At 39.7% G+C, this 12,572-nt stretch overlaps 1 protein-coding gene across 2 annotated transcripts; it reads right to left on the reverse strand.

Annotated features, from left to right (window-relative positions):
* Nucleotides 1–197: 197 nt before the first annotated feature.
* LOC136431481 (sideroflexin-1-like) lies at nucleotides 198–12,351 on the reverse strand. 2 transcript variants are annotated; one of them, XM_066422872.1, is made up of 11 exons: nucleotides 12,078–12,351; nucleotides 9,780–9,988; nucleotides 8,510–8,680; nucleotides 7,556–7,654; nucleotides 7,149–7,224; nucleotides 6,644–6,732; nucleotides 6,081–6,208; nucleotides 5,208–5,260; nucleotides 4,441–4,490; nucleotides 3,497–3,544; nucleotides 198–3,335 (listed from the first exon to the last, which is right to left on the reverse strand). In XM_066422872.1, exons 2-11 carry the CDS (start codon nucleotides 9,986–9,988, stop codon nucleotides 3,248–3,250), a joined length of 1,011 nt encoding a protein of 336 aa, XP_066278969.1. In that variant the 5' UTR covers nucleotides 12,078–12,351; the 3' UTR covers nucleotides 198–3,247. The 2 variants fall into 2 exon arrangements, with proteins under 2 accessions (XP_066278969.1, XP_066278968.1); XM_066422871.1 differs by having other exon boundaries at nucleotides 11,987–12,350.
* Nucleotides 12,352–12,572: the final 221 nt, after the last annotated feature.

The following is a 12,572-nucleotide window of genomic DNA, read 5'->3' on the forward strand; positions in this document are numbered from 1 at the left end:
TATTTGAATACTAGTATTGTAGAGTGACAGGATGTGATGGTGAAACTGGAGATAGGCAAATTCGCATAAGCAGGAAAATGCATAGAATTAGTGATGAAATTCACAATAATGAATAAAACAAAAAATCACAAAAAGCATATTTCCAGGATTTCTAGTTAAGTCTCTAAGATGATTGAGACAGTGATGACATTAGATAATAATGGACGATACTCTGTTTTATTTGAGTTGTCTATCACTCAACTTTGTTAACTGAACATCACCCAAATCAGACATACATCATTTGATTTGACATGCATGACACACAACACATCTGTTTGTAACTTCCATTGCTGATTTGATTTCTATAATCTACGATAAATATGAAAGTTGTATCAGACATTTCTGTATTATTTAATCTCAGTAATTATGTTTACCTTCATTGAAGGGAAACATATTTCAATTTCTTCCTCTTCCACTCCAAACAATAAGGTCAATGACCTGGACTAAACGGCTGTCACCATGGTTATTGGTAAACTAGCAGACACCCTGTTGTGTTTGATTACATTGTGTAGCAAGTGGCAGGACAGAGCTGGAGGGGCTGGTCGCCATGTATATATAAATGTGTTTGAGTTAGAATAAACAGATCAGTAGTTTGTTTGGCCAGACCATGTGAAGGTAAACATCTTGTATTTGCTTGCAAATGTTACCTTTCTAGTAATAGACATATTTATGGATTCTGAAACAGTTGCACATTTCCCTTTGAGGGGCTTACAGACAGATCTAGAAATAGACATCTAAGCAAAAGGGACAAATTATCATATCCGTCAATCAAAAACTGAAGTGTTGTCAGTTATCAAATCTAACATACGAATGTAGATTCATATTTTCGGACACATTAACACCACACATGTAGATTAACAATTATCATCACAAGCATACACAAGTGGTCAAGCAACATCAGATTCAAATATTTTAGTTCCCAACAACTGGTATTAAACTAAATCCTAATTTTTACTATTCTCAACCCCTTAGCAACACATTGGGTCACACCAATTTACTTCTTTCATCCTTAATATATTTGTCATGAATTTTTGGCCCCCAAAATGGTTTTAGGTGATTTTAGTCAATCTGTTCTCTGTTAAAAGGTGAAATTGGAGGTAGAGTTTGAAATCAGTAGTTTTTGTACTCTGGACACCCAACAATATTGGTCTTAGTTTTTCTTGAAAAAAAAAAAAAGAAGAAGAAGAACAAGGCAAATGAATTGGTGTGGTCTCATAGAAAACTCTCCAGGAATATCATCACTTCTTGGACCAACTACATGTTCTAAGGTTCTGCACGTTATACCTACTTTTGTATCATCAATACAACACAGTTTATTTCATAAGTTACCCTCAATTACCCATCAAACACACATGGATAAAACATTTCATAAGTCCATACTGACTTTTGAAATTATATGGATGACATGTGTGCACGCATCAATGTTAGAGGATGTCGTCCATATAATAAAATCAGTATGGACTTAGTTACAGCTTCAGTGTCCGTGGTCAACATTAACATTGCTGTGCATTGCTCAAAAAACCCTACCAGGATCCAACAAACAAGTTTGACTATGGCTTAGAGCGAATCTAACACACAATCTAACAAAATTTCTTCAATACTTGTCTAGTCTACACCACTATGATTTTCGTATTCTCAATTAAGAATCTATAGTGACCACCTGTCCATGTAGACCAGATTTTCTTGGTTTCATGAGTGGTCTTCTTGGGCAGGTTTGACTATAATGATGTGTTGGGAGTACAAACAGTATGAGGTACTAGTACATTTGATGCACATGCTTTACAACAGTACAAGGGTCTTTCTAGCAACATTTTGCATGAAACGCTACTTTGGTTATCGTAGGAGGCTGAAATTGCACATGTGTACTCTATTGGTCACAATTGCCTATTGTCGTTTTTGAACTCCTAGGAAAGGAACCAATCATAGAGCAGCTGGGATAAAACATTCTATACAGTCACAAAATTCTGTCATCTCTTCAATATAATGTAGATGTTGAATTTCACTCAGAGATTTAATGTCTGCGGTATCCTCTTCACCAAAGTAACATGCAGATTTTCAGGCAAAAAATATGCTCAATTTGGTTGTTGTGATGCTGGCTTTACCCACCCTCCTAAAAGCAGGGCCCCTATCGCTCGATTCGTTGGCTCCTCGCGTAGGGGCCCTGCTCTTTAGCCCCGGTAGACAAGGTTCTGGCGACGTTACTGACAGTTGCTCATGAATAATTGATGAGCTATCCTTAATTGGCACAATTTGGCGGTTAATTTGTTCTGAACCTAAAGTAACGATGTGAGACGTAACCTGATTGGTTGATAGCTTCCCAGCGTCCTTAGCGCTTTTGCTCTAGATAAGGTTTAGCAAACCCTCTGATTGGCTGAAGTTGTTTTGTTGGCGACGGCACAAGAACCGTGTATACCGGAGCTAAAGAGCAGGGCCCCTACGCGAGCGAGCCAACGAATCGAGCGATAGGGGTCCTGCTTTTAGGAGGGTGGCTTTACCATGATCATGCTTGTACCAAAGACTTAACTGAAAGTTTTTTGCAAGCCGTGGTACCAGGTTCCAAACGGACTGCCGTGTTCACGATGATGTCTTGAGCAGGAAATTACCTTGATTACCTGGTGGAAGGAATCAAGAACTGGAAGAGTATGATTTGTAAGATTCGATGTTCAGTAACAACAGAAGGGTGTATATTTTGTAGATTCCTCTTTGTCCATTGAACAATACTTATGACGCGCCAAAAATAGTTACTCAAGCAACTGGATAAAATTTTGAAAAAGTCAGATGTTTCAGACAGCATCGGCTATCTTTCGTCAGTGACTAAGGAAAGATCTGGCAGAACTAGGTTTTATAACAAAACTCTGAATAGATATGTTAATGAAGTGAAGATAATTTCAGATGGTTCAAAAGTTAAGACGAGGTCACTGATAGCGGATGCTGTCTGAAATGTCTGACTGTTTAAAAATTTTATCCAGTTGCTTGAGTAACTATTTTTGGCGTATCTTATTACCTGGATGTCTAACCTTCATCAACGTAAATACTTTTGATGGTTGCTTCAACTTGCTTGTATTCTGGAACTGTTGTATTTCAGTGTCATTGGTGACACATGCACTTTAATGAAATACCATCACTACAGACTATCTACCTCAAAATCCAGAGTTACCACATATGTTTCCAATCCCTGTGTCTGTTGGACGGACAGGGTTTCCCAGCCTCAAAGCCCCTTGTTAAAGTAGACTCGGGTTGTGGAATCAGGTAGTTTATCCCGAACCTCAGGTTCCAACAGCTTCACCGACATTGAACTGCAGTCAGAAACATGAAAATTTTTTATAAAGTCAAAACATCTTGAAAGAACTCGATACATGACACACATTTGCTTTTTTTAGAGAAAGGTGTAACCTTCACAATACAATAGAAATGTAGAAAAAATCATGAAGCATGAAAACTTTTTTACATACTGTACCTTTTTTGTGGGAAAATGGCACAACACAATGGAGTGGCAAACACCAGGCTGAAAAGAAGACAAAAGTCATGTTAGATTTAAGGTCTCATTCATTAGTTTTTTCGCCCCATAGGCTTACATGTTATAATACGGGTTTCACATGCATGGGCGCGTAATGAAGCTACAGAAAATGCACCAATGTTATTCTTAATTTTATATTCTAACGTTATATTGAGTTCATTTACCCTAGATCATGTAAAAAAATTGCCAACAGTTTCACTACATTCAATCTCTTTTTATAGCAATTACAAACTGCACTTAGCAACACATCCAAAAAGGCACTTTCCAGCTAGAGAGCGCACAATTGCATCACCAGTCCTACAATGTCGGGCTGTGCACGTCCGACCTTGCGTGCGGCAGCCACACTTTAGCTGCTAATGTCTACAGTTACGAACAAGCTTTCATCAGTTTGACGCTTGAGATCAGTCTGGCTGGCTAAAAGGGATTTTCCCACCAATATAAATACACGTTAATGCAGCCATTCATTTTTTGGGGTACGGATTCTTTTAGGGTACCCACTCAGAGTAATACAGGAATGAGACCTTAAGTACAGTTCACTATACGCATTAGCACATCCAGACCTCTATCATATCCATAGGGAGTTAAGACGACACAGTGTAAGGGGGAGAGCATAAGAGGGGGTATGCCTGGGGAACGACTGGGGGTGAGTGCATTGGGTCGGAGGGGGTGGGATGTTTTGAAATGGAGAGGCTCTCTGGTGTACTTAAGTTTTTCTAATCCAAATTTTAGATAGACCAACACTATAATAGTAGTTTTATTTCAATCTAGAGGCTGTCTCTTGCATTTAGGGCTTTTTGTGATCAAATTCATATTTTCAAATTCACTCATATGAAGTGAATGGAACTCAGCAGAACATCTGCCATCATAGAAATTATGGTACATACGAGACACCAATGATGCCTATCTGGAGGGGAGCAGCAGTCCACGGGAAACGCTGAAGGGAAAAAGAAAACAAATAGAATACAATGCTAAACTTTCTTCCAACACTAAGGTATACACGGATAAAATTTTTGACAACCACTAGTACTGTCGCCTTCTTCAGGATCAATAATGACCAATCACTGCCGAACGTAGACATGCGAGAGTTACGGACACGTGACTTTATTGACACGTGTCAAAGTTTAGCACTGTATTATGATTACTACCAACGCAGATGAGCTTCCATGAAAACAAACAAGTTGACATTTCTTGTACTCAAAAGGATGTGGACTCTATTATTCCATTTGGCATCAACAGAAGAGATCACATCATGGGTTACTGTGACTTTCAAATGTTTATTCTTCATTACGTCACTATGTATACATGTTTAAGAAACAACATCAAAATAACTCAGTTCAAATGACTTAGTATCCAGCTAAGAACAGTACACTTTTGTGTGAAGTTTTGGGAAAAAGGTATGTAAATTATTTGTGCATTCAAATGTCTGTCTCTTCCCAATGTCTCAGCGTTTTTATTTACTAGTAAAAAAACAAGTATCAGAATTTCTCTTGTATTTGTCTCAAATAGGCTAACATATAACTGTAGCCAGGTGGCTTTTACAGAGTCTTAATATGTTCCTTGACAACTACAACAATGATTTTAATCAAGAGTGGCTGTTATGTCAATGGTTGGAAAACCTGAGTTGGAATTTTTTGTTTTCACACAACCTTACCTTGAGAAGGATGCCCTTTTGCTCCATGTAGTTCATTATGATGGGTGGTATAGCTGCAAACATAATAAAGACAGTGATACATTAGCTGATAGCTTGGAAATTGAATAATACAATAGCCTTGGACTTTTTAGATTGCATTATCGCATCTTCAACTTTATTACTTTACACCAATCTCAGTTGCACTCTGGCCAAAACGCCAGCTTTTTTCAAAAGCACTTGTTCCCATTGACGAAATTTTACATTGTCAAGCATTAAGAATCCTGTCTATAGTGACTACCTCTCCACATAGACCAGATTTCATTGGATCCCTGGGTGGTCTTCTTGGACAGTTTTGACTCTATCTAAGAAACTGTCTAGAATTCCCGCCTAGAATTCACGTAACAGACTGTTTGGCTTAGGTCCTGGGTTCAAATCCTTTGACATGCCACTGATATTACACAACTTTCCTCACTCCACCCAGGTGTAAAAATGAGTACCTTTGGTTGTGGAGGTAAATGGAGGTGGAAGGAGAGTGATGGGCTCAGCCTTCCAATACTGACAGTGTCCTAGACACAGTGGATAACCACCCACTGTCCCTACTGCCTAATAAAGGCTATGGGGCCACCTTAAAGTTTACGTTTTTAGAATTCACAGTTCAGGAATGTTGACATCCAAACTGTACTCACCCATAAGATGTTTGGAGTTTCTTTTTACACAACCAGGTAAACTTACCAGCTTATAGCGGTGAGAAGCAGTACTCCAGTCAGAAGCTCTGAAGAAGGTGTCTGAGAGACACTGAAAGGTCAGCGGGAGAGTTTACCTGGTTGTGTAAAAAGAAACTCCAAACATCCTATGTCCTACCAACCTGATGAAACTATTTTCGGATGTACTCACCCATGCCCGGCATAGCCATGACTATGCGAGACACTACCACCTGAGTGATGGCCAGTGTCGCTGCGCGCCGAGACTCTCCCACGCGGTTCCCGTTCTCGTCGTTGATGGGAATCCCGTTTGTCAGCTCTCTGTAGAGAGGGGGGCAGGGTGGTGTCAACTTAAACAAAGAAAGTTCAAGAAAATTATTCTAGTAGAATCAAATTGTCAACAAAAATAACTTATGGGGAGAATCTGTAAGAACAAAAATTTGACCAAAAAATCTTATATTAAGGCAGAGAAAGCACATTTTTCTTATTTTTCTAGAAAATTCTTATTGGAAAACAGCATGCTAGAAATATTTTCTTAAATTCAGAACAAAAAAGAATTAAATTCTTTGTGTATAAGACTTGACATAGACTAGACAAGACTTCGCAGAAGGTTTCTTGAATTTTCTTGTTTCCCCTTTGTATAAGAAAATCTTTCTCAACATAAGAAAACAAGAAAAATAAGAAAAAAGATTTTTGGTAGTGTTGTAGTTGACTGTATGTACTTTTGAAGAGCTAACCAGAACTGTTCATCTTTACCTGGACCTCATGCAGGGGATGTTGATACAGTTGGCCGCGGCTACAGCAGCAAACGGAACATATCGGCCAATCAGAGGTGAAGCGATGTTCTGGAAACACAAGCAGGAAGAAGGTCAATGACCATAACAAGTACATTTCAACATATATATATATATTATCATCCCAGTGTAACACAGATTACAAATTGATTAAAATTCAAAAATTTCACTGTGAAATCATTGTGACATTGCCCGGGTTTCTGACTACAATGTAATGTAAATGCATTTAAGTTTGCGTGGTTTTTATTTCGCGCTAAGGCAAAAATTTCAAGTCAATCCATTGATCAAAAGTGACATGAATCGAACCTATAAAATTCTGACTGTCTTTCAAGGGAATATCCTTAAGTCTACAGACCCAGATTGCAATCTCTATCCTGACATACATGTATACTAATATGCCAGGGCATAAGTCCAATAATATTACACTTTAAGCTTGTGATACACTTCAGTTAAAGTATATTATTTACCTTGACGATCGAGTTCAGTCCTAGAGCTGTCCCTGTAGCAGCTGTTGTTGCCAGCACATATGAAAGCCCCAACGTCCTGTCAATCAAAATGTCATAAACAGTATGTATAAAAAATAACTAACAATTGACATATTTGTTTTAGGACATAAAGCAAGGCCCTTGTATCTGAGAAGAGAGCCACACCCCAAGCATGTTAAAGAACCCACCACACTTATTGAAAAGAGTTGGATGTGCGTGGGTGTGCAAACCTCACAGTCCAGTCTTATGCAGCTTGTACCTACTGTATAAAACTGGTGTGTTATATGCCTAATGGCAGTTTACCGGTTATACACATAATATACTCAACAAACAAACAAAACTGTCGCTACATCCTGACCAAAAGGTGAAATTTCGTGAGAAGTCCATACCTGACTGGGATGGGAGAATCTCCACTTCTGTTGGTGTAGTTAACGATGGCGTTAAACGACTGGTTAATCCACTGCCAAAAAACAACTGCAGGTGTGGTTCTGGAAACAACAACATATATAGCAACACTAGTTATTCATAATGCTGGTTGGCAGTGGTCGCAGTAAAAAATTGCTTCCTTGTAATTAGAATATCTTTAAAAAACATCCCAAGTCTAAATAGTACTGACCTCAAATACAGTGATACAATTCTGCTTCTAATAAAATTTAAACATACCGCCGTACTAGTACATGTACATTGGCTATAGCCTGATTGCCAAAAGGCGAGGAGCGGAGCTTGGGTAGCGTACGGAAGCCAAAAAGGCTGGCACTCAGGCTACATTGGCTACATACTTAAGTATGAATCATTATACACTGCTTTCATAAAAAGCCAATTTTGTTATTATAATTACCACCTGGTAAACAAATTACTTGGAACAAAAGTGGTAGAAAGTTTATGCTGTCCCCATCTCTGTTAAGGGATGGTTGTGAAACTTTCTGCAATCCATGATCCACAGTTACATGTTCTATCTGCATAACATATAAAAGCTGTGAATTGCTCATTCCTTGACTAAGACTGGAGCTGATCAGTTGAAAACTTGGGTTTTAAGTTAGTTAAAATCCTACCACACCATAAGGTGTATAGGGCTAGTCTACTGGCAGTGGAGTGTGTTTAACTTCTATACTGTTTCAGAAGTATGTACCATTTTTATAAAGTCTTTGGTATGACTCATTGCGCCTCTTGTCCAGAGGTGTCCTACCCGGGAGTTGAACTTGGGCCTTCTGGTTCTAAGTAATCAGAACCAGATGTGGTAAGTAGCAGAAGCGCAGACCACTACAACACAGGGACACCCCGAAAAATTTGGATTTCTACCAATACAGATGAACTTTCAAGCTGATATCCAATCAGTGGCTTACTTGTAGAAGGTCATCATGAACCCGGTGATGGTCATATTCATGGGGACTTGCGCCGACATCCGTCCAATCAGGAACATCTTCTCTCCCGTGTCGGGATGGAAGGCTGAGTCGTACAGGTTCTTAGCCTGCCACAGCTGATCCTCCGTCACGCTGGACGGCAACTTTCCTAGTCTGGAACCAACACAGGTCAAAGGTCAGGTTATCATTCATGAATCAGGCTTAACTATTGCGTTTAAACGGCAAAAGACACCAATGACATCAACATCAAGAATTTCAGGAAATTACATAAAACATAATACTATTGTTTGATAAGATATAAATTTTCACAAAATATTCACACTTCGGATGTTATTGAACATCGAACCATCAAAACATCATACCTCCAGCTTTTGATTCTTACCACCAGGTAATTACATTAATCAGTGACTTACCTGCTCATGACGTCACAACGAACAAGGCAGCCGATTTGGAACTTTGCACAACGGCTCGGAAAGAACGTTATTTTTACAAACAAACAAAATAGATATTGTGGTGTCCTTTAATTGAATGTTATCACGATAATTAAGCACTGTTTGCTCATTAAATAATGTTTTTCGCAAGCCGTTGTGTAAGGTTCCGAACCGGCTGCCATGTTCATTGTGACGTCATGACTGGGCATTATTCACTGATTAATGTATTCACCTGGTGAGAAGATCAGATAAGAATAAAGAGCTGGATCCATGGAAGTATGGTTTCTGATGGTTCAATGTTAGAAGGGTGTGTATTTGTTTTAAACGTTTATATTCCTTGAATGATGCTATTCCTATTTCAGATAATAAGAAAATGTTGTATTTTGGTGTCTTATGCCCTTTAAGGAGAAAATATAATCACATATCCATTTTTGTTGTTGTTCACCTTGTAGTGCCTAGTGGCACATAGCTATAGGTTAGCAAGTTTTCTTGCTGTTTCAGTAGCAGGGTATTTTTCTACTCGAGGCACCTCCTCAAATATAGGAACCCCATTTAATGTCCCTCCAAAAGACTGGTGAGCCCTAACCGATGCAATTTTGGGTTGGACATCTCGATTGGGACTGCACCCATCTTTTGGAAGGGGCATAGAATAGGGGTCCCGTGTTCAAGGAGGTACCTCAAGCACGTTCAAGGGGAAGGGCTAGCGCCCCATCCCTGTACAAATATACCCTGCTACAGAAACAGCAAGGAAACTTACAGACCTACATGCCACTAGGCAGTACAAAGGTCTGAACAAATGATTGAACGAACAGACAACTAACCTGTACTGCAGCACCAACGACTTGGCCTCCTCAAGTTGCGAGGAGGTTGCCAGCAGGTTGCGAGGATCTGTGATGGTGAAGAAGTGTTTCGCACGACCGGAGAACGTGCTCTGGTCGAACCGTGGCGCGTCCAAGTTCACCTTCAGTGTAGAAGTTGATGGGACTGTCGTACTTGAGACAGCACTGTCGACTGCTATCTGGTCCGCCATCTACATTGTACATTGTACATACAATCAACATCACAGATGTAGAAGGATCAACATACATGGAGATTAAAAAATGCTGAAATTTTATGGTAGTGACATTTACTGACACTGTTTAGCACATTTGCGTAACACCTTCATACTTTGAGCATTTCAAAACCACGCAAAATCGATGATCCCCTTAGTTTAGTGCCGTACGATGATCCCCTTAGTTTCGCGAGCCTACAAAAACTCCCGCCACAATTTTCAGTGAGTTCTCACATCACAACAACGTCATATTTTTTCATCATGGGTGTTGCTGTACATTGTGATAGTGTTGTTTGAACTAACCATGTATAGAAATGACTAAATAAGTTGACTTTCAAAATCCAATTTTCGGGCCCTAATATTGTTTGGGTTGCCTTTAAGAAACTGTAGCGTAGGGTGAGCACAGTGAGGGAATCATCAGGTTAAATGGCCGGGTGGCCAGGTTAGGGGGCACAAGATTGAGAGGTCACACGGTTTAGATTTAATTTGATTCCTGGCATTCCTGGCTAGATGTTGTGTCCTTGAGAAAGACACTTTCTAGTTCTACGACTTTCCTCACTTCACCCAGGTGTAAAAATGGGTATCTGACTTCAGTTGGGGAGGTAAAAGGCAGTGGAAGGAGAGGGATGGGCTCCGCCTTCTAATACCCAACACTCTAGACTCAGTGGATAACAACCCACTACCCTATGGGCTCAAAGAGGCTATGGGACTACCTACTAGTAGCTACTTTCTAAACAATGTATGTCATGCCCTGAGGCCATTCAACTGTCATATAATAATAATAACAATCAAACAAACAAATAGACAACACTGAAGCCATCCTACTTAGTTGGTTTTCCATGCTCCGTTTTCTGTGGCTCCCATTTCTGAAAGATGTGGGATTTTTTGTTCATTATATATATGCAGCTGCATCTGTTCTGTGGGCTCAATCGTTTTCACTTGTTTGCTTGTTTATCTATTGCTAGATAACCTTAAGCTTCATGTTTTCTTTTGTCCATCTTAGCCCTTTTTCGTACATTTGCATGATACAGTTTGCTCAATGACCTGCAGTGGCCCCTTCTCTCCAAAAGGAGGAGGAACGCCCGCCTCACCTTTTTCTACAAACTCATTAATAATCATATCAATATAAAAGCTGACAGTCTACTCAAAACAGCTCAGGGGCGCACCCGGGGTAGTCACCATCTTAAATTTCAACCACTCAACACCGGGACAGACTCATACAAATATTCGTACTTCCCCCGCACCATCCCCCAGTGGAATGCCCTGCCTGGCACGGTTGTATTGGCTCCCACCGTTGAGTCATACCATGCCAGGCTGGAGGCCTGCCCGCCTTAGCCTGGGACCTCCTCCCCCCTTCTACGCCCCTCGCAGGGTTATCTGGGGGTACCCGTGATGATGATGATGTTATGGGTTGTCCTGATGATGTCAATGCCTTCTACGAAATTGTATAGAAAAGTCAGTGTGGCCTTACAACAAATGCAGGTCATACCGGTTGTTTAATGTTCGCGGGTGTGAGTGGGTTTTCGTGGTGACCTCTTCACTGCAAGCATATATTTAAAAAAAAAAATAACGATGAAAAAGCTTAATTCTGTCTTCTGCCAGTCTACCCCTTTGTTTCAAACGGGAACTACACGAGTAAAAAACATTGCAAACACTCCATTTTCTTCCTACCACTAAATTAAATTACCGCAAAATTAAAGGCATGTAACACGTTACATTATTTCAGAAGTTCGTATCTGATTTTTCAAAGATTCTGAAGCGAGTATGCATGCCACTAAAAAAACAACTAGGATGGCAACCTGGCTAATCCAGCTCTACAAACACTATGCTGTAGCTAGCTGAGTGTTGTCTGTTTGCTCCTTGGTATAATTATAAGCCATTACCGTTCCATTTCAACTAACAACACATCAAGCTTCTTGTAACACAAATTAAAGCGAATTTGGACTCTGATGAGTTATTTTAGTATATCAACGTTACCTTGCTTGGTTGCTGAGATCCTGATATTTGTGGTCACTCAAAATCAGAGAGAAAGGAGGTGTGTCCTGACCAGGGATGAACTCAGACTGACCTGAGCGAAAGTGTGTCCGAAGTTGTAGTAAATGACGCGTCACGTCACGCGGCAACTCAATGACCTTTTTCTGACCTATATTTGGGTCGCAAATTTCGAACCAAAAAAAGGCCACCACGATTCTACAAAAGATGACGACGGTAGGTGACAAGTCTCAGTGAAGTATTTGGCTGCTTCTTCAGATATTTCTACTGTCCAAGATTGCTATGATCTTGAATAAAAACGTATTTTTCGGAAAGACACGTTTTTTTGTACACACGACCTCTCACCTTTGACTCAAATGCTGACGTGTGTTTTAATGGTATAATCCAACCTGTTTTGTATTGTAAATAAAATCCTAAAATATGCTACATAATCTAAATAACTATACAACCTTCATATTTTAGTCATAATTGACGTTTATCGTCAAATTTTAGTGATAACTGATCCTTAAATATACAGAATAAATTTATTTGCACACTATGAATAACCCCCTCTGAAATGAGTGGTTTAGGC

Source organism: Branchiostoma lanceolatum, chromosome 3 (assembly GCF_035083965.1).
Source record: "Branchiostoma lanceolatum isolate klBraLanc5 chromosome 3, klBraLanc5.hap2, whole genome shotgun sequence".
Lineage (NCBI taxonomy): Eukaryota > Metazoa > Chordata > Leptocardii > Amphioxiformes > Branchiostomatidae > Branchiostoma > Branchiostoma lanceolatum.

What these genes read in the sequence shown, in the direction of transcription:
- LOC136431481 (XM_066422872.1), bottom strand. Translation starts at nt 9,988, where the DNA reads ATGGCGGACCAGATAGCAGTCGACAGTGCTGTCTCAAGTACGACAGTC. An exon ending in TTCATGATGACCTTCTACAA is followed by an intron (nt 7,655 to 8,509) that starts GTAAGCCACTGA and finishes TGTTGTTTCCAG; the next exon opens with AACCACACCTGCAGTTGTTT. An exon ending in GATTCTCCCATCCCAGTCAG is followed by an intron (nt 7,225 to 7,555) that starts GTATGGACTTCT and finishes TTTGATTGACAG; the next exon opens with GACGTTGGGGCTTTCATATG.